Source organism: Cololabis saira, chromosome 14, assembly GCF_033807715.1.
Source record: "Cololabis saira isolate AMF1-May2022 chromosome 14, fColSai1.1, whole genome shotgun sequence".
NCBI classification, from domain to species: domain Eukaryota; kingdom Metazoa; phylum Chordata; class Actinopteri; order Beloniformes; family Belonidae; genus Cololabis; species Cololabis saira.
The window spans coordinates 11,817,792-11,844,316 of NC_084600.1; the positions used below are offsets into that span (position 1 = coordinate 11,817,792).

The 26,525-nt window shown below is 39.1% G+C and overlaps 1 protein-coding gene across 2 annotated transcripts; it reads left to right on the forward strand.

Moving 5' to 3' along the window:
* The first annotated feature begins 3,579 nt into the window (after nucleotides 1–3,579).
* Nucleotides 3,580–18,611, forward strand: arhgap31 (Rho GTPase activating protein 31). 2 transcript variants are annotated; one of them, XM_061740837.1, is made up of 12 exons: nucleotides 3,580–4,012; nucleotides 7,336–7,438; nucleotides 8,649–8,793; nucleotides 10,992–11,074; nucleotides 11,186–11,293; nucleotides 11,429–11,571; nucleotides 11,657–11,876; nucleotides 12,033–12,148; nucleotides 14,108–14,164; nucleotides 14,346–15,002; nucleotides 15,078–15,223; nucleotides 16,331–18,611. In XM_061740837.1, exons 1-12 carry the CDS (start codon nucleotides 3,913–3,915, stop codon nucleotides 18,380–18,382), a joined length of 3,930 nt encoding a protein of 1,309 aa, XP_061596821.1. In that variant the 5' UTR covers nucleotides 3,580–3,912; the 3' UTR covers nucleotides 18,383–18,611. The 2 variants fall into 2 exon arrangements, with proteins under 2 accessions (XP_061596821.1, XP_061596822.1); XM_061740838.1 differs by having other exon boundaries at nucleotides 11,672–11,876.
* The last annotated feature ends 7,914 nt before the right edge of the window (nucleotides 18,612–26,525 follow it).

Here is a 26,525-nt window from a genome sequence, read left to right on the forward strand (position 1 = left end):
TTATTGATCTCCCAGAGGAAAAATTCAGTCGTGCAGCAGCCAAAAACACACACACGCTTTATACAAAAAAAGATAGAAATAACCATAAATAGTTAAATAATAAAAAAGAGCAATATAAAAAGTAGAAAAAGACTATGTACAAGAGAGAAAAAAAGTAGTAAACACCAAATAAACATATAATATTTACAAAATATTTACAAATATAATATATCATAAATATATAATATATAATAAATATAATTGCAAAAATACTCACATGTACAAAGATATATAGTGGCTCCCACCTCCAGCAGCTCCTTGGGTAAATACCTAAGGAGCTGCTGGAGACCTGAACGTAACTAAAGGAAGACTAAATATTGCTTATGTCCTTGAGGGAGCCGAAATTGCGTCTACAAATGAATGGTAATTTTGCTCCGTATGTGCGGGTTTTATTAATTTGCAGCTGTTTGCCAAGTTTACAATATACTGTGCAGAACTCTTATGTCAGCCCTATTGTTGTTTTGCCAGTTTGACCATCCATTTTTATTCCACAGTCACATTAAGAAACATTCAGAAAATCCAGGAACCAATCTCTCCTAAATAGAATGAAATTAGTATAATTGCAAAAATTGGTATAAAATAGTTTCCTTAAAAAGAGTTAAATCTGCAGTTGGTCACTCTATATACTGACTTATGTCTAAAGAATCATTTTGTCTGGAACATTGTGTGGCTTTGTGTAAGTTATCACTATGTTTTCAGTTTATGTCTTAAAATTATTATATGGTAACATTAAAAAAGGTTTCTAACAGTACAGTACTCTAACACTCAAAGTTTCTGGTAATTTCATGGAGCAATTAGGTTTAAGGGGGGACAAGGTGGTTCATCTTGGTTGCCGTTCGGGGGCTTGAACCTGCGTCCTCCAGACCCGAGCCCACCCCAGCAGGTAATAATACTCTGTCCACTTACATGAATTCAAGTCTTAATAGCCGATAATTTATTCTGGAGTGTTTATAAAATCTCTGTGAGCAGAAAAATTGACTTATTATTATTATTATTATTATTATTATTATTTTTTTTTTTTTTTTTTTAATTTTTTTTTTTTTATTATTATTATTCTAATAAATCCCGCAGTGTTTTTCCTTTTGTAAAAATGTCAACATTTTAAAGGTTGGGCTGGAAATATTAAATAAATAAAACACTAAACATCAGTGACATTTTGACAAATCACAGTTAAAAAGCAGAACCTGATCCTTCAGATCTGCTCCAGAAGACACACCTCCAAACCCTGCAAGCATGTTTTTAGTCTCACTTCCTTGTGTAATTAATATTCTTTGTTTTGACGTGAGTGCACTAAATTGTTTATCAGTCTGTACAGATAATGTCAGGAAATTTAGAAAACAATACTTCAAACAAAGACGTTTTACCTATTCTTTAACATCATGAGCTATTGAGACATTTTTGGTGTGTGCCCCAAGTGGTGGTATTAGGAACTGCAATTTTTGATTCTTTCTTTCCGGATTTCCAGCCCTTCAGCTCATGGCCATCCTAATGACTTAAAAAGAAGGCAACTGGACTTTTATTTTTATTTATGTATTTTATATAACACCTTTCATCCTACAGTGCTTCCACATTTCTACTGTAAATGGCAGACTGGGAGTTGGTCTTTTATTGAACGTCTTATTGGGTCAATGGTTGACTGTCTGGCTGCACGTAAAAAGAGCCCCAGCTGCTTCTCTGTGAACACTGGGTCAGAATCTGTTAGTGATTTCTGTTTCCCCAAAAAAAAAAAAATGCAGCAGTTGTATAACGTCCATTCAAAGCCAGTGTTACATGCTGTGTTACGTGTGTCTGTTTTATACGTTGCTACAGAGAGAGGTTGTTTGCTAATATCACTGATAGATGTGTCATTATTAGCAGAGGTGGGTAGTAACGAGTTACATTTACTCCATTACATTTACTTGAGTAAGTTTTGGGAAATGTTGTACTTTTAGGAGTAGTTTTGAATCTTTATACTTTTTACTTTTACTTGAGTAGATTTGTGAAGAAGAAACAGTTACTCTTACTCCACTACATTAGGCTACGTTGAGCTGTTACTTTTCTTTTAATCCTCCGCGTATGCGTCAATCTCATGACATCACTGGGTGAATCTTTGGGAAAAATGTTTGTTTTTGCATGTTTTGTCACATTTACACAGAATCAAACACACACAGAGTTTCTATGAGTTCATGTTTGTTCTAGTTCTGCCTGGTTAAAAAAGAAAAGTACAAAGGCTTGAAATTTTGTGCTACTAGTGCTTAATTTATTTTTTATTCTGTTATTTTATTTATTTTATTATTTATTAAAGTACTTGAATTTACTTAAGATTATTTTAATTTAAGCTAGTTTTTATTCATTTTAATTTATTTTATTATTTTATTGATTTAATTTGCAGGAAGATGATTATTTTGTACTTTTGTCTGTTTGAATGGTTGTGTTAAAAAAATAAATCAGACGTTACTCAACAGTTACTCAGTACTTGAGTCGTTTTTTCACCAAGTACTTTTTTACTTTTACTCAAGTAATTATTTGGATGACTACTTTTTACTTCTACTTGAGTCATATTATTCTGAAGTAACAGTACTTTTACTTGAGTACAATTTTTGGCTCCTCTACCCACCTCTGATTATTACTAACCAGATCACATTATAAAACAGTTATTTTCAGTTGTACAAATTCAAACCTGAACGAATCTTGTTTTGAACTTTAAGATCTGTATCTTGATACAGCTAGATGACTACAAACGTGAGGAATATCCCAGAGTATTGGATATTTCTCAGGACATTCCAATGTTGGGATGTAATTGGATTACATTTACTCAAGACAAGGGTGGAGTTCAAGAAGAAACCATAATTTACTTTTCAAAATTAACATCAACAGTATGCTGCATTTATTAAGCGGGCCTTTTCACTGAACCTGCTGTGTTTTTTATGAAGTAACAGAGTAAATGCATAGCAAATGGTAACAGCAACCACGTGTTGTCCATCTTTGATAGCCCCCCTTTCTCCCCCCATTTCCCATCTGTGCCCTTCAGGCCCGCGCTGCAGTCACCTCCCACTTCCCTCTTCCTTCAGAACCTGTCTGTTTTTGTTTTTGAGCCTGGGCTCACTGCACAGGAAACGGTGTATACATTGGGAGCATTCAGGAAGACAGAGAACAGCTTTCCCGTCTAGTTCCACGTTGAGGCACATGGAAAAAAAAAAAAAAAAAAAAAGAATTAAAAAAAGTCAGTAATTCCTAAACTGGGGAAGAAACAGAGGTCAGCTGTTTTCCTCCTCCTCCCCTGACTTCACCTCCCTCCCTCTTATATACTCTCAAATTTAAAAAAATTACAACTGCTACCATTCCCTCGGAGCACACAGAACATTTTAAAGGTTTTAAATCATTCTGATTGCAAACTAAATGTATGGTTTATGAGGGGACGTGCCTCTCTTCATACATGTGTCTCAGTTACAGAGCAGCCACTGAAAAGGGGAGACTGTGTGGAATGAAGGAAAAGAGGAGGAGATAAAAAGGAGCGGAGAGACTGGCTGGGGGTAAAAAAACAACAGGAAACCGACCGATTCTAATGCTGTTTCTGCAAATCCACCAGAGATAAAGCAGCGGACTGCCACGTCCCAGCAAACGGACATCCATACCATGTCTTTTCTTTGGTTATCTATTCAAGTAAAAAGAAGTTAAAAGACTTGAAGTCTCAAGAGTGACGTCACTTCTGCCTCCAGCCTCCAGCTGTGTGGTTTGGGAGCGGATACAGACATTTGGGAGCTGCTTTCTGGGATTTCACTGTGGCTGCTTTTTGACCTAACATCTCAACCTTTTCTCAAGATCTTATGGATCAGTCGCTGCGCTTTCAAAGAACGTTTTGTCTGAATCGTCTGGAGAACTAACTGGAGCCACATGAAGAATAAAGGAACTAAGCAGAAGTCCAAAAAGAAAGGAAGTGAAAATGCATTCGGCTGTGACCTGATAGAACATCTCCAGAGTTCAGGGCAAGATGGTAACTTTGTTTTCTTTACTTTACTTTTTTTGGTTCCTTTTTTTCTCGTGAACTCTTATATTTCTTAAGAAACGCCGGTTGACAAATGAACCACTATTTCAGTCAGTGATGACTTGGACATAGGCTAACCCGCAGAAGGAAGGTTGAGCTGTCTTTTCCTCAGTAATTAAGGCTGTTTCAACTAACTACACATACGTCATTTATTCAAAGAAAGACAGAAACGTAATTTTCCTAACATAACAAACATCCTTTGTTTAAAGGCGTCATATGTCTGCTGTCAGAATCCCATTCATTCACTCATTGGCTACATTAAATAGACTTTGGGTGTGGCTCTAACATTATTTTGTGTAAATCTTCTCAAAGCGAATATAGTTCTTTGAATGGGTTTTGTGTCTTCACAGAAGACCAGCCGGTACGCCTAGAGCATAAAACCTAAATAAATCAAGAAAAAAAAAGTAAATGTATAGAAACACATCAAAAAATATCACATGGCCAAACTTAGATGTAACGTTTCTATACTTTCGGTGGTGGGGGTGGTGAGGGGGGTGGAGGGTTCCTTCAGTTTAACCATTTCATGCTTTATTACAGCTATGATCAGAGTTTAAAAGACATGTTTAAAAGGTTTTTAAAAACGGATTAATAACACAAAGGTGAACAGAGTCCACACGTGCAGAGGTTTATGAATAGCTGCCATTCTGGGTAAGTTTAAAGAAGACCTCCTAGACTGAGCTCAACCCGAGGCGGGGCATTAGTGCAGGAAGCGAGGGAGGAGGTGTGCACGCGTCACAGGCCGGTGTCATGGAAGGAACAGAAAAATATTGAGCTAATTGGTTGGTCTTAAATTTTAATTGAAAACTAGTTGGATCTGTAAGACTTGGTCAACGAAAGAACAATACAAAGATTAGTTAAGAATTTAAATAACCATCAAAAATGTCTTTCCTTTATTTATTCCTACTTTTCTTTATGTCATTCTTAATGTTACTGTCTAATTAGAAAGTAAACATTTGTAAAACGTATTGTAAAAGTAAATCACATTCATCCAAAGCGTGGGGCTTCAGAGGACCAGGCACCTGTGTTTTTCTAGTGTTGTGCCAAGCTGCTGTCACTTCATCAGACATTTCTTTATTTGGTCATCCGCTCCAGAACAGCACGTTCACATGGTTGAACTACAGTCTACAGGAAAACCAGAGCAAAACAGTCTATATGAATAATATTACAGGTATTTAATGTTGTCATGCACACAACTTAGCAGTGGTGCAGGATGCTGCATGGTCGCTTGGCTGCAGTACAATAACATTACAACATTTTTGAAATTCGAGAATAGTATTCATGTAGCTTCTATACAAATTAAGTTCACCATTCTGTTTGTAAGAAATGTACCAACAAGAGAAACCTCTGTTTTTGTGGATGTTTGTGTCATCTGCTATCCCATGTTTTCTGGTTAACATGTAAAGATGGATTTGAGAAGTTGGTTTGAGTAAGTTAACAATAGGCTGTTAGAAGTTTGACACCAAGAAACAGATTTCTGCGAAGCCTGCCAACTATAGAAAAAGAAAAGAAAGAAAAGAAAAGAAAAAAAAACATGGAGCTGAAAATGGGAAAGTATGTCCCCTTTACTGAAGTCCACAGAGATGTTACTCCATATGCACTCACCACTTTATTAGGTAGACTGGTGCAGCTGGTACCGTGAATGATGACAGAAAAAAAAATAAAAAATAAAAAAATATATATATGTGTGTGTGTGTGTGTGTGTGTGTGTGTGTGTATATATATATATATATATATATATATATATATATATATATATATATATATATATATATATGTTATTATGATGTTCCGCCTTTGTTTCCATGAATAGTACATTTTTCATTAACCCCGAAGCAATATGGTTTCTCTTTGTCATTAAAAAAAAAATATTCCTCTAATGAATATCTTAAAAAATCTCTCAAAAATCAAACTTTATTTGGTGGCCAGTGTGCTATAAATTGTTCCTTTGTACAAAAACGAAAACGCAATAAAGTCTATAAATGACGACTCTAGAGTTGTTCATCCTCCACGACCACAGGCATGTAATTAGAAATCCAATTATACAAGTCGAAAAAGATGAGGATTTAAAGAGTAGTTTGTTGCCTTCTGTGGCAAGGATGGAGGAGTAAGCAGTTGTCAGAAATATTCCCACATTCATTTCATGGAAGTTAGAGTCTTCGTCCATGAGATGATGCTAAATTGAAACAAGAAAAATCAACAAATGTTTCTATCAATGAAGTCTTTAAGTATTTATTTTATGTTTTCTAATATGTGTCACACACAGGATCATATAAGATAAGATAATCCTTTATTTTCTCCCTCAGTGGGGAAACTTACTTTGTTGGCAGCAGTACACTTAGCACACACATGCAGGGGAGGGATAAAAAGAGACTAAAAAGTAAAAATAAAAAATATATATAAAATATGTATAATTACAGAAATATGAGCAGTATATACAGTAGATTTAGAGAAAAGAAAAAAGCAGGTAGAGTGTGTGTGAGGTAGACTGGCAGATATTGCACATCTTATGTTATTGCACAAGTTATTGTCCGTTGGCTACTGTCGTATCTATTCCACAAAAAATATCAACTGTCTTGTGTAAACCCAGACGAAACTCATCTATTCATGAATAAACATGCTCTAGTGCATGAATCCCAGCTCCCTGGGAGTCTGATGAAACGTCATCCAGTTTAACGTTGGCCCTCATCATCGTGTGCCACAGACGGCAGATCATTATTCCATCAAGCACTTTGTCAATTTAAACACAGTCGTTGTTGTCAGTATCAGTTAAGTGGAAGCTGTGGTCCTGAATAATAACGTGTGATTTATCAGGCAATTGAAAAAAAGAACACACAGCTAAATCTGTAAGAATAAATAAATAATATTAGTTGAGCCACACAATTGTTTACTGAAGGTGATGTGCTCTTACTAAGAAAGCAGTGTGGGTCAGTGGTAACATTACAAAAGCAATTTCTATTAGAGGAAATGTCGTAAGTAATACCAGCTACAAGGACTGGGTGTGTCAACTTTCCTCTGAAACAAACAAACCATTTTTAACTTCCTGTCCAAGTCCACCTACAATCACTGGCCCTGAGGAGTAGAAAACAGCCATAGTGGAGCGAGACACATACCATGACGTCAATCATAAGTGCAGCGCGACTGTTCAAGTGTTACATTTCCAGCTGTTTAGTTGCCCTGATCATATTAGTATGTGTGCAAATGAGTCAAGGAGGGAGAAAATAAAGGTGTTCAAGTTTCTCTAATGTTGATTAACACCATGTCTTTTAATAAAGTTCCTCAGGTCCTGAAGAAGTGTGCAGAGTTTATTGAGAAGCATGGCGTTGTTGACGGGATCTACAGATTGTCGGGGGTCACCTCAAACATCCAACGTCTCAGGTATTCATGACATGTTTATTTATTTTATTTATTTATTAGGGCCCGAGCACTGACAGTGCGAAGGCCCTATTGTATCTGTAGGAATTGTTCTCGTTCTTCTTTTTTTTCTTTTTCCGACAAAATGAGGGCCTTTTTGCCCCCCTAAACGTGCCCCAAAAGTCACCAAATTTTGCACGCAAGCCAGGCCTGGTGAAAAATGTGATATTTAAAGCGCCCCCTAGAAAACTTTGTGCCTCAAGCCCCACAATACGGTTTGACGTACATGCACGAAAATCGGTACACACCTGTATCATGTCGCAACTTAAAGAAAAGTCTCTTGGCGCCATGGCCGAAATCGAACAGGAAGTCGGCCATTTTGAATTAATCGTGTAATTTTGGCGCAATTTATGCCATTTCTTCAGCTGTTTCTTCGGTCGAACCGTAACGTGCACCCAGGTGTGTTATACATCAAAATGTGCGCCTTGATCCTGCGACGATGGGCATTACTTTTCTCAGTCAAAAGCGCTACCCTGGCGACGATAGACGCCAAAAAGCGCGCGCCCCCTTAATCTGATTGTTCCATATTTGATAGTTAATTTTTTCTGCCATAACTTTTGAATGGTTTGACATAAAGACTTGTGGGTGGTGTCATCGGACTCGGTTTTGAGGACTTCACCTTCATTGGCATGAATTAGCCCTGCCCCTTCTTCTGATTGGTCAATATTTGATAGTCCCAATTTTCTGCCATAACTTTTGAATGGTTTGACATAAAGAGTTATGGGTGGTGTCATTGGACTCGTTTTTGAGTCCTTGACCTTTTATTGGTGAAAATTGCACGCGCGAGGGCCCGTTCATCGCTGCTTGCAGCTTTAATTGTTTTTGCACAAAAACTCCTTTCTGTAAACTGTCAACAGTAAAATCTCTTGTAGATTATGCTTTACATCAGCTTTGAGATGTAGAAAAAAAATCTATGCTGTTCTGTGCAAATGGATGCTGACCATGTAATTACTGGAGTAAATTCTGTGAGAAGCAGATCATGCAAACAATACCAGGCAAGTGCGTGGTGCTTTCAAAAGATCTGTATTTTGCTTGTTTGACACCTTTTACATGCATTAGTCCACTGGGTGCTCATTTTTCTTCAGTTCAAGAAGCCTCAGGCTGCAGCGCAAGTTAGCCAAGGTGCTGAACAATCTGAGCATTCAGTTGAGTGTGTTTGTGTGTTTGTGTGTAGGCAGGAATTCAGCTCTGAGGCGTGCCCTGACCTTACAAAGGAAGTGTACCTCCAGGACATCCACTGTGTGGGTTCCTTATGTAAGCTGTACTTCAGGGAGCTACCCAATCCTCTGCTCACATACGAGCTGTACAGCAAATTCACTGTGAGTATGATCAATAACGCCTGGAGCCTTCAGGAAGAGGAGAAAAGTCCTACGTGACGTTTGCCATTCATGCTTTACAAATTGCAGTTAGTTTACTTCACATGGTCACTTTTTCTTTTTTCCTTTCATTTGGTTTTTACCCTTGTTCACTGAGCTGTAAGAAAAAAAAACATATAGTCCCACATAAGTACATCAAAACTCTAATTTTACCACGAATTACAGAAGGTATGTTTGCATCACAAGTGTAAAAGCAAAGCTATTGTAACTCTGCACTCTTTTAAGGCACAGAGTGCTTGATTCTATTCTCCATTTTTAAATCATTTGTGTTTGTGTGCTTTGTCTTGTGGGATAAACTGCAGCCAGATGTTCTGGCAAATAACATTTTGTTCTAATGCAACACGTAACTGAGGAGTCTAATTTGAATATCAAGCATTTTCTTTCTTCTGCCTTTGAATCTTATGAGTGTTTAAGCTTTGTACAAGAGGAAAAAACAAACGGTAATCAGATTATAAAATAATTTTGAAATTTAACTGATAACCTGTGTGAGCAAAATTGGGTTTGCGTGATCCCAATATTTGCTACAAAAAAAGAGCCTTTAAAGCTGCTCTTTCTGGGTGAAACAGACGGCAAGCGAGCAGACGTAAAAATACACCAAACTGTGAGACCTGGTTCATGCTTTCTGTGGGTGGTTCTCTGTACCTTGTTGGGCCATTTGCATACCTTGGCATCCAGCCACTCCTTCCTGAAAACTCCAGGACTCTCTTGTATTTTTGGAAAAACATTCCTTTTAATCTGCGTAGTCATAAAAATACAACAGAAAGAGGAACTTTATACGTCCTTTATCGAAAGACACTAAAGAGTCTTCCTTTAGTTTTTCGATGGTTTAGGACTGTCTCAGAGAATTAGAATATTGTGATTTTCTGTAATGCAATTACAAAAACAAAAATGTCATACATTCTGGATTCATTACAAATCAACTGAAATATTGCAAGCCTTTTATTATTTTAATATTGCTGATCATGGCTTACAGCTTAAGAAAACTCAAATATCCTATCTCAAAAAAGTTGAATATTCTGGGAATCTTAATCTTAAATTGTAAGCCATAATCAGCAATATTAAAATAATAAAAGGCTTGCAATATTTCAGTTGATTTGTAATGAATCCAGAATGTATGACATTTTAGTTTTTTTAATTGCATTACAGAAAATAAAGAACTTTATCACAATATTCTAATTTTCTGAGACAGTCCTGTACTTACGGAGACCGTCATTTTAATAATCCTGTCACAGTCACACATATTGTGACATAATGTGACATTATGAAGTTAGTTATTGTACTCTAACATGACTCTGGACTGCACAAGTTTAACTACTACAACTATGATCTCACACACGATCCACACAGCACATCATGTTAGTTTGATTACATGAGTCTGTTTACGTGCATTAACAGGGGTAACTGAGTTGGAGGGTAAGTAAGAAACTTTAGGACAATTCTGAAGTCCTGCACTAAGATTAATCTCCCCTGACTTCATCATTATGATCTTCCTCATTAATTTCATTTAATTTCATTTTTATTTATTCCGATCATGGAAATATGCAAACAAAAAAAACAAACAAGTAAAATGACAACACAATCAAAAGCATATTCCATAACCAGAAAGGAGCAGGAAGAAGAAAATCTTATTATACCTGCCCCTCCCTCAAAACAAAATTGAACAATAATAACAGATGGTCTGCACAATTACTTAGTTAATATCACAAGGAAAGAAAAACAAAAAAATCAAAGATAGATTGTCTGTCTCCAGACGCATATATTATACATTTTGACTATTTCATCCATGCATTGCTATTTTTTTCTCTTTAAATTTCTTTTGAAATATGTTTATACAGCCCTTTAAATCATAATGTTATGAATTCCATAACTTAATTCCAACAATAGAAACGCTCATCTGCTTTAAAGTTGTTCGGGCAAATAGATGTTTAAAATTTAATTTTCTAAGACTATCTTCATTATTTGAACTGAAAGTAAACATGTATTGTAAGTTTTCTGGAACAAGAGGACTTAAAGAACTTAATTAGGAACAAGAGGAAAAAAATAATCCCATGTCAAAAAATAAGCATATTAAGCATATAATCAACAAAAAACAATTGGATCTGAGATGTAAATGTTGTTTGTTTTGTTTGTTTGACATTCAGGAAGCTATCTCTGTTCATGGGGATCTTGAGAGGCTTTTGCACATCCAGAAGGCTATCAAAGAACTGCCAACCCCTCATTTAAGGTAAACCTCTGACCCTTTTCACTCTCAGCAGCTCAGACAGAAGTGGGCCTCAAGAACTGACCTATATTAGTGTAAGATGTGCTACAGTGACATTTTATCTGCCGTTCTCAGGACTCTGGAGTACCTAACCAAGCACTTGGCCCACCTTGCCACTTTAAGCATTGAGACAAACATGCATACTCGTAATCTGGCCCTGGTGTGGGCTCCAAACTTGTTAAGGTGGGTTTAGTCTCACTGAGGCTCGTCTCACACATAGAGGAAACTTTGTTGGTACTTTATTGCTTCAAAGTATTTGAATTCTCTGGTTTTGAAAAATATTTGTTAGTTACAGGTTTTTTTTTTCTGTTTGCTTAGATCGAAGGACATTGAGGGTCCAGCTGGTAATGGAGACATGGCTTTCCAGGAGGTGCGGAAACAACAGTCGGTGGTTGAGTTTATTCTAAACCACACAGACCAGATCTTCAGTGGGGATTCTCTGGAAATAAAGCCAATAGAAGGTGCAGCATTCAAGAGTGAAAACAAAATGTTTTACTGGACTAAAGTGTCTGCTTATTTACTCGTGCAAAAACTAACAACTTATAGGTTATACCTCTGCAGGACCAAGTCTGGCATGTGGGGAGAAGTATGCAACACTTCCCATCAGTGGGCAGGGCGGACCAATGAAGCTGATGAGTCTGGAAGAAGCTCAGGCCCGCTCTTTAAGTCCAAATCATCCTGTGCATAAGGAACGTCAGCGTGAGAACAGTCTGCCTGATACCAGCACTGCCACACTCTATCACACTGTGATTGACATATCAGAGAAGTAAGGCTGTAGTTGAGTCATCTGAGTCAATATGATTAGATCTTCAAAACAGCATAAAAAAGAGCCTTTCAAGTATTTGCGTATGATGTTTGTTCAACCCTAATTGTGTCTTTGTAAAAATAACCTTATGCTTGATAATCTCTCTTTGTCTGTTAGGAGAAAGTTTTCTGGGAAATCAAAAAGGTGGAAGTCTATTTTCAACCTTGGAAAGGACTCAAAGGGAAAACTGAGCCGCAACGGCAGTGTGTTCATAAGAGGACAGGGTATTATGGGTAGGTTTATCAGCCATTCAGAAGAACATCACAAAATCCATCCATCCTTCTATTTTCCCCCGCTTATCCGGAACCGGGTCGTGGGGGCAGCAGCCTCAACAGAGATGCCCAGACTTCCCTCAGCCTGGACACTTCCTCCAGCTCTTCCGAGGGGAGTCCGAGACGTTCCCAGGCCAGCCGAGAGACATAGTCTCTACAGCGTGTCCTGGGTCTTCCCCGGGGTCTCCTCCTGGTGGGACATGCCTGGAACACCTCCCTAGGGAGGAGGGACATGCCTGGAACACCTCCCTAGGGAGGAGGGACATGCCTGGAACACCTCCCTAGGGAGGAGGGACATGCCTGGAACACCTCCCTAGGGAGGAGGGACATGCCTGGAACACCTCCCTAGGGAGGATCCAGGAGGATCCGGTACAGATGCCCAAGCCACCTCAGCTGACTCCTCTCAATGTGAAGGAGCAGCGGCTCAACTCCGAGCTCCTCCCGGGTGACCGAACTCCTCACCCTATCTCTAAGGGAGCGTCCAGCCACCCTGCGGAGGAAACTCATCTCGGCCGCTTGTATCTGCGATCTTATCCTTTCGGTCGGTGTGGGAGCGTAGACTGACCAGTAAATCGAGAGCTTCTCCTTTCGACTCAGCTCTTTCTTCACCACGACTGTCCGGTACACCAACCGCATAACTGCGGACGCTGCACCGATCCGTCTGTCAATCTCCCACAGAATGGTACGAGGGACACGGTCAAATGCCTTCTACAGATCCACAAAGCACATGTCGACTGGTAGGGCAAATTCCCATGAACCCTCGAGCACCCTGCGGAGGGTATAGAGCTGGTCCAGTGTTCCACGACCAGGACGAAAACTGCATTGTTCCTCCTGAATCTGAGGTTCAACTATCGGCCGTATTCTCCTCTCCAGTACCCTGGCGTAGACTTTCCCGGGGAGGCCCGCCTTCCCGTAGGCCCACCACCCACAGGAAGGACCATGATAGGCTGGTGCCATGTGGTCTGGGTAGCAGTCGTGTCCAACCCCTGGACCAAAACCCTCGCAGTAGGGACATGGGATGTCACCTCGCTGGGGGGGAAGGAGCCAGAGCTTGTGCAGGAGGTTGAGAGATACCGGCTAGAGATAGTCGGACTCACCTCCACATAAAGCTTGGGCTCTGGAACCCAGCTCCTTGAAAGGGGGTTGGACCCTCCACTACTCTACACTACTATATAAAGTAGGATGCTATCATTGTTCTACTGGGGGACTTCAACGCTCACGTGGGCAATGACAGGGATACCTGGAAACATCACAAAGTATAAAAGTTTAAGATAGTCAAGTTTGATCATGACATGCTCTTTCAACATTATTGTGTGATGGTCACGGTAGAAAAGAAAGAGAGGAAGGATAAAGAGGAAATATACCTACATGGTATTTTCCATAACATGTTACAAGTCTAGCTCTTTTGGCACTTATGTGGCACTGCCATTGAAGGCAGTGCCACATAACAGATAGTGATCTTCCTTTCATGGCTACCTAAGCAGATGTTCCAAGCAAGCAGCTATTGATTCGGTGACCATGGTGTGGATTTGCAAGTTTCCATAGTGAGAGACATGCCGTCTCCCACTATATACACTTGCAAATCCACACCATGGCATGGCCTTCTGTAACATCACCCACAGGTTTCTGTGGAGTGGTTTTAAAACACATCTTTTGGACCTGTGGCTGGGCTGACCCAGCCCAGTTCAATCCAAAAATGGGCAAATGAGGTCAATTACTGAGCCCGGTGTCGAGTTGGCACATGCCCACCTTTCTTTGGTTGCAACATATTCACTTCTTTAGCTGAGCTTTGCTCCACTCTGACCATTCAGCCTGGTTTCACATGTTGACTGTGTCTAAATTTAACTGAATTCAAGAAATACTTTGAAATTAGAGATTTATTGTCCTGCTATAATTTATTAACACCTGTTTGTTCTGCAGAAAAAGCAGCCCTTCGTCCGTCCAGGAGCATGGAGTCGTTGTGCTCTTTACCGGCAGGTTGGTTTAAATCCATTACTTATTAATTTGCATGGAATATATAAAGTAGGATGCTATCATTTTGCAAAATACAAGTGACATCTTTGCCAGAAATGCTGCTGTAGTTGGGATAAGAATGTTTATGAATGCAAAATCCCAAATCCTGCCTTTATTTTTTACTAATGTCATTTTTATTGCTCAGATGATGACAGAGGAGGAAGCAATAGTCCAGCTGATGGATCCAGCGGTATTTTCATACAGGATGTAAAATCCAGAACACTGGGATCTGACTCTCTCTATGACCTGAGTGAGCACGACCAAAGCTGGGAGTTTAAAGGGAAGAAGACTGGTGGGGCCAGAGGCGGCTGGAGCCCTGGCATGAACCAAAAGGACTCACCGGGAGCCTCTGCAGGAGCCTCGGCAGCCCCTCAAAAAGCCCTGCCAGAGCAACTTAAGGTCTTCAAAGGCGACGACCTCAGCAGCTGCAAGCCCACGTCTCCAAAGAACCGGAGGATGTTGTACTCCGGCTCCTCTCAGAGCAGCTCTTCACGACCCTCGTTTCCAGGGAGCTTCTTCCCACTGGAGTCCTCACCAAGGCATCAGCGCAGAGCCGTCAACATATCTGAGCCTTTTGCCGTGTCTGTGCCTCTTCGTGTGTCAGCCGTTATCAGCTCCAACAGCACGCCATGCAGGGTGCACAGCAAGGACAAAGCGGGTTCTCTGAAACCCTGCAAAGAGCCCTCAGAGCAGAGCAGCAACAGTGGGAAGAGCAACACTTTCCCCAAACTGGAACCTAAGAAGCAGGAAGGAACAGAAAAGACAACCCCAGAGGCGCTGACCTCTAGAAGGTCACCACAAGGTGAGGGCAACTTCCTTTAAGCTCTTTTAACATTTTAAATTGGATGTAATGAGAAACATAATTTGTTTTATTCAGATTCAACCAAAGAAGTGATGCAGGACAGCCAAACAGAGAGGAGTCTTTGTGAACTGGAAGCACAGTCCCACACACATATGAGAGAAGACCAAGTACTGCCATCTTCTGGAGAAGACGTGCACCAACAGCCTGCAGATACACAACTGGTGAGTCACTTACTAATACTGTTGTTTTTTTTTAAAGAAATGTATTTTAAGTATCCAAAACTCTTGAACTTTATGAAACTCAAACGAATCAGAATTTGGTTTCTTGTAGCTGCAAGCTGATCATTGATCCCTGTCAAATAGCTAAATAACTGTGATCCAAAACTGTGATCCATAGCTGCAGTGTATTCTGAACAGAGCTGGGTAGAGTAGCCAAAAATTGTACTCAAGTAAAAGTACTGTTACTTCAGAATAATATGACTCAAGTAGAAGTAAAAAGTAGTCATCCAAATAATTACTTGAGTAAAAGTAAAAAAGTACTTGGTGAAAAAACTACTCAAGTACTGAGTAACTGTTGAGTAACTCTGATTTATTTTTTTAACACAACCATTCAAACAGAATAAATGACAAAATAATCATCTTCAGGCAAATTAAATCAATAAAATAAATTAAAATTAATAAAAAATAGCTTAAATTAAAATAAGCTTAAAGTAAATTCAAGTACTTTAATAAATAATAAAATAACAGAATAAAAAAATTAATTAAGCACAAGTAGCACAAAATTTCAAGCCTTTGTACTTTTCTTTTTTTAACCAGAACTAGAACAAACATGAACTCATAGAAACTCTGTGTGTGTTTGAGTCTGTGTAAATGTGACAAAACATGCAAAAACAAACATTTTTCCCAAAGAATCACCCAGTGATGACATGAGATTGACGCGTACGTGGATAAAAGGGATAAAAGAAAAGTAACAGCTCAACGTAGCCTAATGTAGCGGAGTAAGAGTAACAGTTTCTTCTTCACAAATCTACTCAAGTAAAAGTAAAAAGTATAGTGATCCAAAACTACTCCTAAAAGTACAACATTTCCCAAAACTTACTCAAGTAAATGTAACGGAGTAATTGTAACTCATTATTACCCACCTCTGATTCTGAATATGGCTAATACGACTTTAAAATCAGAGATAAGCATTTGCTTACAGTTTTGGGTTTTAGTGTAGTCGCACATTGGTCACTGAAGATATTTTACACAGACATGCTTGGCTAACAAGAGAATCATTATGTGTTCATTAATCTTGCTGTTTATATTCAACTTTTCCTTATTTCCCAGGATGATAAATCTGTTACTGGGAAAGCAGTGTGGTCCGATCTCCAAGAGTTAAAGATAACTGAGCCAGAAATTGACCTGGTGGATGAGACTTTTAAACCAGTTTTCACCTCACCGAGCACTTGTGGGAACACAACGTTATCAATGGATGTCAAATCAAAGCGAAGTCGCAGTTCGCCCTCACTGTCTTTGCTGTGCAGGGAGAATTCATCAAATACTTCTCTGAACGAGCACGTGTTTGTCGTTGGATCTGGTTCCAAGAAGAAGCAACCCTCAGAGTCAGACCTTCTGTTTCATCCTCGCAATAACTCTGACAGTGCAATCACTCAAAACGCCCAGCCTGCTGACAAGCTGGCTGGGAAACAAAAGCCCCTGCAGCTAAAAATCCCTCCTGTAAGCAAAGACGACCGAACTCACAGCAAGCAGATCCAACTTTCTGTGAAGGAAACCAGTTTGGATCATGCTATAAATCATTTAACAATAGAGGATGCTCCTCAGGTCACAAGCTTCTCAGGCACAGACAGTACAGTCAGAAAATCTCAGAAACATGGAATTCCTCAAGAGGAGATGGAAAGCTGCCACGATGGAGCGAAGAGGGGTGTAATTGCGGTGATGGAACCCAGCCAGAGGCTTTCGGTGTGTGTAGAAGAGAAACGTTACACCCTAGAGCTTTCACACCAAGATGATGAAGAGGGATGTGGGGGGAACTTGGAGGAACTGGAATTGGTGGAGTCCTGGGAAGATCTGAACTCCACCAACCAGTGGGTTACCAGTCCTCTCCACTCACCGGATGTGGAGGAGTTTTTCAGTCACCTGTCACCCTTCCATTCAAATGGAGAAAATCTCAGCTCAGAGGTTTCTCCTTCGGCCAACGGTAACAACCGATCCCTCAGCAAGAGCACTGAGGACTTCTCAGGAAACCTTTCTCAAAGTACCAGTGCTAACCCAGATCCTAAAACGACCATTTTTCCATCACTGCCAACGCAAATTAGTTCAAACAACAATAACATAACACAGCAACAAACAGTAAAGTGCAACACAACAAAACAGAAGAATACAGTGTCATCTCAGAGGTCTAACAGACCAGTTCCTAATGAGGCAGCTCCGTCTGAGAAACGAGAGGGGAATTATCAATCTAAACACAGGCCCTATTCTCTGAACTTAGACCTGGGCCATCGATGCATAAGAGATATTTCTAATCAACAACACCGTAAGTCATCAGAGTTTTCTTCATGTCAGAGAGGATTGGGGGAGTCATACGGAACTGTAAGCAAAGGACACTCGGAGTTGGAGCTCTTTCTAAATGACCGGCAGGCGCCTCTCCGTCGAAACTCTGCCCCGGTCAGCGTCTCATCGGTGCGGACCGCGTTCATGATCAAAACATGCCAGGCTAAAGCCGTGCCCGTCATCCCACCCAAGGTGCAGTACAGCCAGATACCGCAGTCCAGACAGGAGAACAATTCCAACACGGTGAAGAAGCAAGAGAAGGAGTGTCCTAAAGTGAGTGTGGAGACATGCAACGCTGCACCTCTTTCTTCCAAGATTTCAGATCTAAAAGAGGAGCTGGAGAATAAAAAGCCTGGTGTAAAACAACAAAAACACCAAAGTGCTGAGAAATCGGCGGAATCTGTGAAAACTTCATCCCCTCCAGAACTGCCGGTCATCACCAGGAGACAAACCCCGAGTCTGGAAGTGTTTGTGGATGTTCCCAGGCCCAACAGAGGGAACGTGTTGCAGAGACCGTCCTTTAGGAGCCGACAGAGACCTCAGAGTCTCATTCTGCTCAGCCCGCCTTTCCCCATCATGGACTACCCACCGTCAGGGGAGGACGGGAAGCACCTCTCATCCATGAAAAGCCTGAATGAGACATCGGCAGTGAATGTCTTTTCTAAAGAGCTGGGAGAGAATTTTAGGACGCCTGAGGGGATAGCTCTTCAAAATAAAATGACTATTCCAAAAAGTGGACAGAGACTGGAAACATCAACCAGTTGCTTCTACCAGCCCCAGAGAAGATCCATGATATTTGACAGCAGGAGCCACAGGCAGATCGAGTGACTGCAAAGACACTTTCTGGCTCTGAGAATAAGTCTCAACATGTAAATAGATGCATATGAAAATGTATGAAAAATCTTAGTGTCGAAGTTGAAAAGTCAACAGGATGTCAAACAGTTGAATTTAATTATTTGTGATTCACACAGTTCTTGAAATATGAAGTAAAAATGTAAGTCTTAAAACAGGAAGAGGTGGTTCTGATATACAGGACTGACTCAGAAAATTAGAATATTGTGATTTTTTTTTCTGTAATGCAATTTAAAAAAAACAAAAAATGTCATACATTCTGGATTCATTACAAATCAACTGAAATATTGCAAGCCTTTTATTATTTTAATATTGCTGATTATGGTTTACAGTTTAAGATTAAGATTAAGATTCCAAGAATATTCTTATTTTTTGAGATAGGATATTTGAGTTTTCTTAAGCTGTAAGCCATGATCAGCAATATTAAAATAATAAAAGGCTTGCAATATTTCAGTTCATTTGTAATGAATCCAGAATGTATGACATTCTTGTTTTTGTAATTGCATTACAGAAAATCACAATATTCTAATTTTCTGAGACAGTCCTGTAAATGAGACAGAGATATGAGCTTTTAACTAATGATTTGCTTTGGTCCTGGTCGGTTGTTTTGTTTTGTTTGTTTAAGTAATTTATGTGCTTTGAGATAAATGTAAATCATCTGCAGGTAATCACTTAAGTCAGAATACAGAGTATTTGCTGTACAGTCAGAGTGTATCACTGCCAGAGGTTTCACATGATATGGGGCACACTCTTTGATTGATCGGTTATGGCGCTTTTTGATTCAAATTTGATCACAAATCTGCAGCAAAACTGGAAACAGTATTCTGGAAACAGTATTCAGAAATTTCCCCCTTGGCAAAAGTAGTTCCCTTTTCCCCCTACTGTTGCCAAGGGGGAAAAAGGTCATTAAGCAGAACTTGGTAACTATGAGAAAGACGATGAGAAACAAACTCAACCTTCAGGAAGGGAGATGAACCAATGCAGCTAAACAGTGGTTCAAAAACTGCAGGCTTTATGGTCAGAGAGGAACATAACAATGGTTTTGTTATTTTTCCTTAAGTGGCAGTGCAGGAGCATATCTCTTAAATTGAAGGGAAAACATGTGTTGGTTGGAAGCATAACGTTAAAACAGTCTGTCAGATTATCAATCCATGTCACTGTCAAATCAGTATTTGTGGAGTCATTAATCAATGACAAGATAAATGTAGATAAAGATAAAGATAAATGTACCCCCCAAAAAATGACCAGGAGTTTTTTGCTGGTTAAAGCACAGCTTGAAATGAAAAATTTGGAAAAGTCACTGACTTTCTTCATCACTGATGACTACATTGTTGCCTGGCGTCAAAGCAACCATGTTGGATTTGCGACATGCGCCATAGATCAAGAAAGCAAACATGCTGCTGGCACCTCACCTCTGAGCGGGCCGTCAAGTGTATGCGCCTCTCTAGAAACATATCCAACCCTTTTTCACTATAATCTGTTTGAGAAGTCATAGAGTGCAAGCTTTCTCTCGCCTTTGCATCAGTGCATTTGTCTGCAGTGGATGGACAAAGGAGAAAACATGAAAGTTGACTTGATGGTTATTATTATGATAAGTGTACTGCTGCTGCACAAAGTGAGTTTCCCCATTGAGGGAGAAATAAAGGATAATCTAATCTAATCTATTCTGAGACGGACAATTAATATTAGGGAACGACTTTTATTCAAGTTACCAGGTTGTGCTTTAATACAAGATGCACTAACTATTTTGAAGAGACTTCAAGCAAAAGGCAAACACACCAAAACAACAGCGGTAAAAACACCTTATTAAAAGCAAATCCTGTTTTGAATTCTTAAAATGTATGTACAAAATTCATACTTAAGTATTCGTTCTGCAGTAAAAATATCCTTGTAAGATAAGGTTGCTGCTTGACGCAACAGTCTCTAAGTAGGATTTTTCCCCAGCAGCATGTTGAATTAACCACTTTAAACATACTTAACTAGTTCACTCTGATGAGAGCCAGTCTAAGTATTTGTAAAATAACTAGTAGATGCAATAATCAAATTAGAAAATATAGAAAATACTAAAAAGTCTGTTTTGTTTTGCACGAAATGTTGTGTCGGAGAAGTATAAAGAAAGGGAAATACTTAAGAATATTTACATTTTACTGAACTACAATTCTTGAGTACCGTATAACAATTTAGTCACTTCTCATTGTGGTTTCAGTCAAATCTCAAACGTTTTGACTCCGTAAATCCAGAAATAGTTGCAGCTTGAAGGCTGCGTCTGCTGAAGGACACTGGGAGATGGAGTGGAAACCCCCAGAAGATAGAAATGTACAGTTGAACCTTAAACCATTTAAACTACAAGCAGCAGACGAGTTGGTTTTTCTTTCATGTTAAAAATGTAATTTTCATTATTTATTTTAAGGAACATTTGCATATATTTAAGAATAGATGCTGGCTCTCTGGGTGTCTGGCCCCTGCGGTCAGCAAAGACTACCAAAGGTAGCTGTGGACCCGTGTGCAGGTCTGTGTATAGCTTTGCAGTCCACATCATGGTAGAAACGGCTAAAGAGACAGAAGAGAGCAATGGGAGTGAACAAGAGTGAATCTTAGACATTGTTGTATAAGCGACATAACCTCCATAAAGGGCATCTGTTGATCTAAAAATGCTGAAACGTCCCCTTGTGCTGCTTTTAAAACTAATTGTGTATTATGTGAAAGAAAAAGAAAAGTTATTATTTTTCAAGGTCTGATTGAAGCTGAAGAGTCACCAGACACGATTTTCCTTTTGAGACATAGATTTTTGGTTTTGGTTCATTTCCTACATCCGTGTAGATCCAGATTGATCAGAAACTGTGATTTTACAACAAGACAACATGCTTGTGAGTTAAAAACAAGATTATGGCTCCTTCTGGTTTTCAGGTCTAAAGTGAGGGAACATTTGAGGGCTCCAGCTTTTCAGGAGGTGTACAGTCAAGGTCTCAATCAAAGAAACTGACATTTGAACTGTTTAACGGTTTAACAGCCATGAATTTGTTATTTATTTTTTATTAACTCACCCTCGATATGATGGAAACTGGATGGTATATACTGTAGTGCTTTTTGCAAACAGATGTCAGTCTTACTCTGTTGATCTAAGTGTAAATATATCAGAAACTTTTTTAATACTACTATTTACTCGTGGAAGGAATTTCAGTGTGTTTTTTGTTCAGTGTTGTCCATCTTTTGGAAATATTGTAAAAGAGTATTATTAAGTCATTATATGAAAGTGTTATTACAGGTGATGGACCTGCTGATCAGTAGCTGGAGGTCGACGTTGTGCAAACTGACTGTATTCACTGAGTTCGGTGCTTTAACCTTCAGTCAGACTTTGCCATCTCCCGATTTTTCTCTTTTTTTTATTTTGCTCCTGATCACATTTAATTATCTTTTATTTTACATCTGGGGAGCATTCACAAATCCAACAGTTTGCATGTTACAGTGCATTTAGGATGTCATGAAGGGCTTATTTAGATGTTACTGAGGTGACAACATTTTTTTATACTGAAGTTGGGAAGTGAGTTGAATGAAAAGTTGGATGTAAGTAATGTTTTGTGTATTTTCGTTGTTCCTGGATACTTGTTAATACTGAAAATGATTCAACTGTATGTATTCGTTGGAAAAATGCATTTGTGAAGAGTTATGTAGTGAAAGAATTGCCTTAATTTTGTCATGATAGCACCAAATGTCATGTACATAAGATGCTTGACAAGTTTTGTTACAAGTCATGAGAATAAAATGTTCTGAAAATCTGCTACAGATTTGTAAGGATGTTATAAAAATAATAAAAAAAACAGTGATTCTTCATATAATTTGACTTTTATTTCACTGCAGGTCATGAACTGGACACATGTTATGTTTTGTCTTGTCATTTTATGTCCTTTGTTGATATACATATATTCCTGCATTTCAGGCCTATAACACATTCAAAAAAAAAAAAAAAAAGTTGGGATAGTAAGGCAAGGCAAGGCAAGTTTATTTATATAGCACAATTCAACACAAGGTGATTCAAGGTGCTTTACATCGACATTAAAAGCAGCAAGACATAATTGTACAGTAAATAAAATTATGAGAAAAGGAGGTAAAATAATAAATAAAATGATAAGAAAAGAAGTAAAATAATAAAAAGCAAAAGCTGTTAAAAATAAAAATAAGGGCAGTAGAGTACAGCAGGTAAGTATTTAATTTAAGAGTACGCTTGAGTAAACAGTAATGTTTTTAGGCCTGATGTAAAGGAGCTGACAGTTGGAGCAGACCTCAGGTCTACAGGAAGTTTGTTCCACCGGTGAAGATTAGACCACTTTTTAATGCTGGTATTCCTTGTAACAATGCACTGAGGCATTAACAAATTAAGTTTTGCAGGTGTAATTTTCTCCAGGTCTTAAAGAAAACATATCCTATCTACTCTGTTTTTCCTTAAGGGCAGAAATGACCTGCCTCCACTAAACTGCTACAATAAAGCAAATTAATTGCCTTTTTAAGTAAAACTGTATTTTTCATGAAGAAACAACTTGTTACCCATCAGAAACTTTATGAACGTCTAAGCTTTCACTCTTCACAGTGTGGAAAGTCTGAAATTAGTGAGAAGATACCACTCATTTTAAATATAGCACACATGTTATAATTAGGGCCCGAGCACTTACAGTGTGAAGGCCTTATTGTATCTGTAGGATACAATAGGGCCATAACTTTTGAATGGTTTGACATAGAGAGTCATGGACGGTGTCATTTCTGATATGCTTATGATGATAAGTTGAGTTTTATGTGAACAGCAAAGGCACTTTTCGAATTGTGTAATGTTCTGTTCTTATATCAAGAAAAACATCCTAGGAGGTAGACTTTATATCTTTTTCTCATTCCATCAAGATGCACAGTATTTTTATGGTGTCAATTATCCTATATATTGTAGATTGACATACAGAAATAATATGATACTCAATGTAAATGTGTTATTGATTCCTGTTCTACTGTGCCTTACCCTTACCCTTACCTTTTTATTTTTTTATGTTCACAAATGGAAGCGACCAATTGCAGTCTGTTATGAACACTAATAGATGAAGATATTTCTGAGCTTTCTTAACTTTTTTAGACAATTCTTGATTAAAAGAAAACTCACAGTAAATACAAATTTTGTAGCACACTGCCGAGACACTCTCCTATCGAAGATGTTTAGTGATCATCCTTCATCAGAAGGAAATCAGTCCAAACAAATCATCCTATTATATCATTATCTTTGATAAGCTTGTTCAAACTTCCATTGAGTGTATTTTCTAAGGGAGACCCTGTAGGGCCTTCACACTGTCAGTGCTCTGGCCCTAATTATCAATATTCTAAGCTTTAGGACATCTTACTAGATGTAAAAAAAAATAAAAATAAAAAAATAAATCTGTTGTTTTTCACAACGCAGCCCACTGGAAGTGACATGTTTGACAGCGTTGCTGCCCCTGAATGAGGAGGGCCTCAAGATTGATGCGACCCTTACACGAATGTGATTGTGGGCGCTTTTGAAAATGCTGCTTGTTCCTATCAGCAGTCATTTACTATCACACAAATAGAGAAGTGAGCCACAGTTTCAATTTCAAATGTTCTTTCGATCTCTTCTTTCAAGTGCACAAAGCCCTGTTGCAGGCTTCTATGTGGATAAGCTGGTGATGTTTGCCACTAGGTGGCGTTGCTGCTCTTCACTTTGCCTCTGAACAAGCCTTTGGACTCCGGAGCAAACAGCCAACCCTGACTGAAAGTCTGTGCCTCAGGCACATAAAGAGTTTAAAATACATGCTCACGGTGGAGAACTGGCAGGTGTCATGACTATTTCCATACGAAAAGACACTTTTTTCATTAGCCATAGTGTATAATTTTCCTAAATGTTCTGCGTTTGGTTGTGCGCACATGGCTCATCTGTTTGTTTGGTGAAGCCAAACTTTTCCTGTATTCCGTTTTCCCCCTTTGTTCACATAAGTCTGTGTGGTCACATATTCTAACATTAAAACAAAGTTCAGGTAATATATATGCTGAATATGAAGTTATACTTCTGCTATTTCTAACCTCCCTAAGGTGCACATATACAAGTTATTATATACAATTGATAAATCATAATAAGCAAAAGCTCAATGATCCATACTTATTACAGATTATTACTACTTTTTTTTCTTGGACATCGAAATGCCGTCTGTCTTGCAACTTCCAGCACATATCTTTGTGCGCCAAAAACCACATCGCCCTCCTTTCTCAACGAGCCTGGAAGTCTTATTCACATATAGAAAGATTACAGGTAACAGGTTGTGTCAAATGCTAAAAGAGAAAAATTTAGTGGATTTTCCAAATATTTCAGCTCATATTAAACAAATCCACATCAAGGATATTGGCTTTGAATTTCAGCGGTGGTTTCCACAAGTATCCTCCATGTCTGCAGTTCATTATTTCCAGACCTTTGACACCGCTTGTGTATGGGCGCAGAATGAAAAAGGCAAGCAGGCCACGGTGCGCGCGTTGAATATTCAATTAGAGATTGGGGACTGAGGGAAAGTGACGCTGCGTGCCAGTCCTTCATTTTACACTACTTATTAGCTGTTAAACAGATTATATACAGCTCAGTGGGTTCAAATGTTGCAGCAGAAAACAGCCGGGGTTCAAGGCAATGGTGAGCGGTTTACGTCTGAACACTTTGTTCCCTGAATCCAAACCATAATGAGACACGTTGTTGGTCCCCATCTGAAACAACGGTCATTTTAAACCCCATTACCCCGTTCCCAGTGTATCAGTGGTAAAGTTGGTATACTTGAAGCTGAAATATAATGAAAAACATGAGTAGATAGAACCATCAATATAATATTTGGCTGTATTTCCGATGTGAGTGAAGACTTAAAAATGTGTTGCCACCTCTAATTCATGTAAACATGCTCTTTCCTTCTGTATAGTAAAACCAATCCTTAAAAGATAAAAGTGTGTTTCATCATGTCCACGTTTTAAAACGTTCAGTAAGAAATAGTCACCCATCTTCCAGCAATAATTTAGTACATTCACATTTTCAGGCTTAGTTGGAAGTCTGGAGCAGCTCGCTTTTGTCCTTTCAAAACAGTAAATAAACAGGATATAAATGCGTTAAAGTGTTTAATAGTTTACAAACTATCTTGTTACACTTTGTAGGATAACTTGTTAAGTTTTACAACACCGTTTTATTTAGCTAGAAAAGTTTATAGTTGAATGCGCACTGCAACAGCAAGCCACGCGGATCCAAAAGAGCTCTCATTGAGAAGCCACGTGTCCGTTTCCAAAGCCTCTCCAACTTAACCACCTCCTTTGTACGACTAACCCACATCGGCAGCGTCCCTCCACATAAAGGGATTTGCAATTTCAAGATATTTCAGCTTAAATGTTTTTGACAGTTCCCTCGCTTTTACCTCGGCTTGGTTATTTTAACTGTGCCAAATGGGTCACCTTGGGTTGCTGTCTGCGCGCAAAGGGCTTTTGCGCGCATTCAGTCTGAATTTTTTCCAACTTTCCTTGACGGGGAAACCAGCTGCTGGTCGTGAAAAGACGGCTTATTAATTGTCCTTTGTCATGCAGAATTGCTTGATTTCTAAAGAAACATACAAAGGCTCTTTTTCAGGATTCGAGTATTTTGTTTCGTGCGTATTTTCAAACCATCGAATCAGCTGCAGCGCCGCGCCGTCTACCAGACTCTCAGGTACTGACTGCCTGCTCCCTTTGTCCCCTTTTAATGCTGTTGTAAATCGTGCAGACTGATTTGTTACAAGCTGTTCTTTTAATCTGATAGATAAGGGACATGTCAAAGAAAAGCCGTAAATAAAAAATTAGCCAGAATAAAGACAAGGGTGAGTCTGCTAGATGGGCGCCTGTTGACTCAAGCGGCTCTCTAGCGTCAGGGGAGCCCTCTCCTCAGCTCTGTCAAGGTTACGTCCACAATTCCCCTTTCTTCTTTTTAAAAAGACACCGTAGTCCTTTTTGCTTCAATGAATTGATCGGCACAAAATTAAGAATAAATAAATTGAGCATTTGGAGCACCGAGCATAAGCTCCCCCAGAGCGCATACCCCCGGGCTATTGAATGGATAAAGGGCGCTTTGCAGAGGACG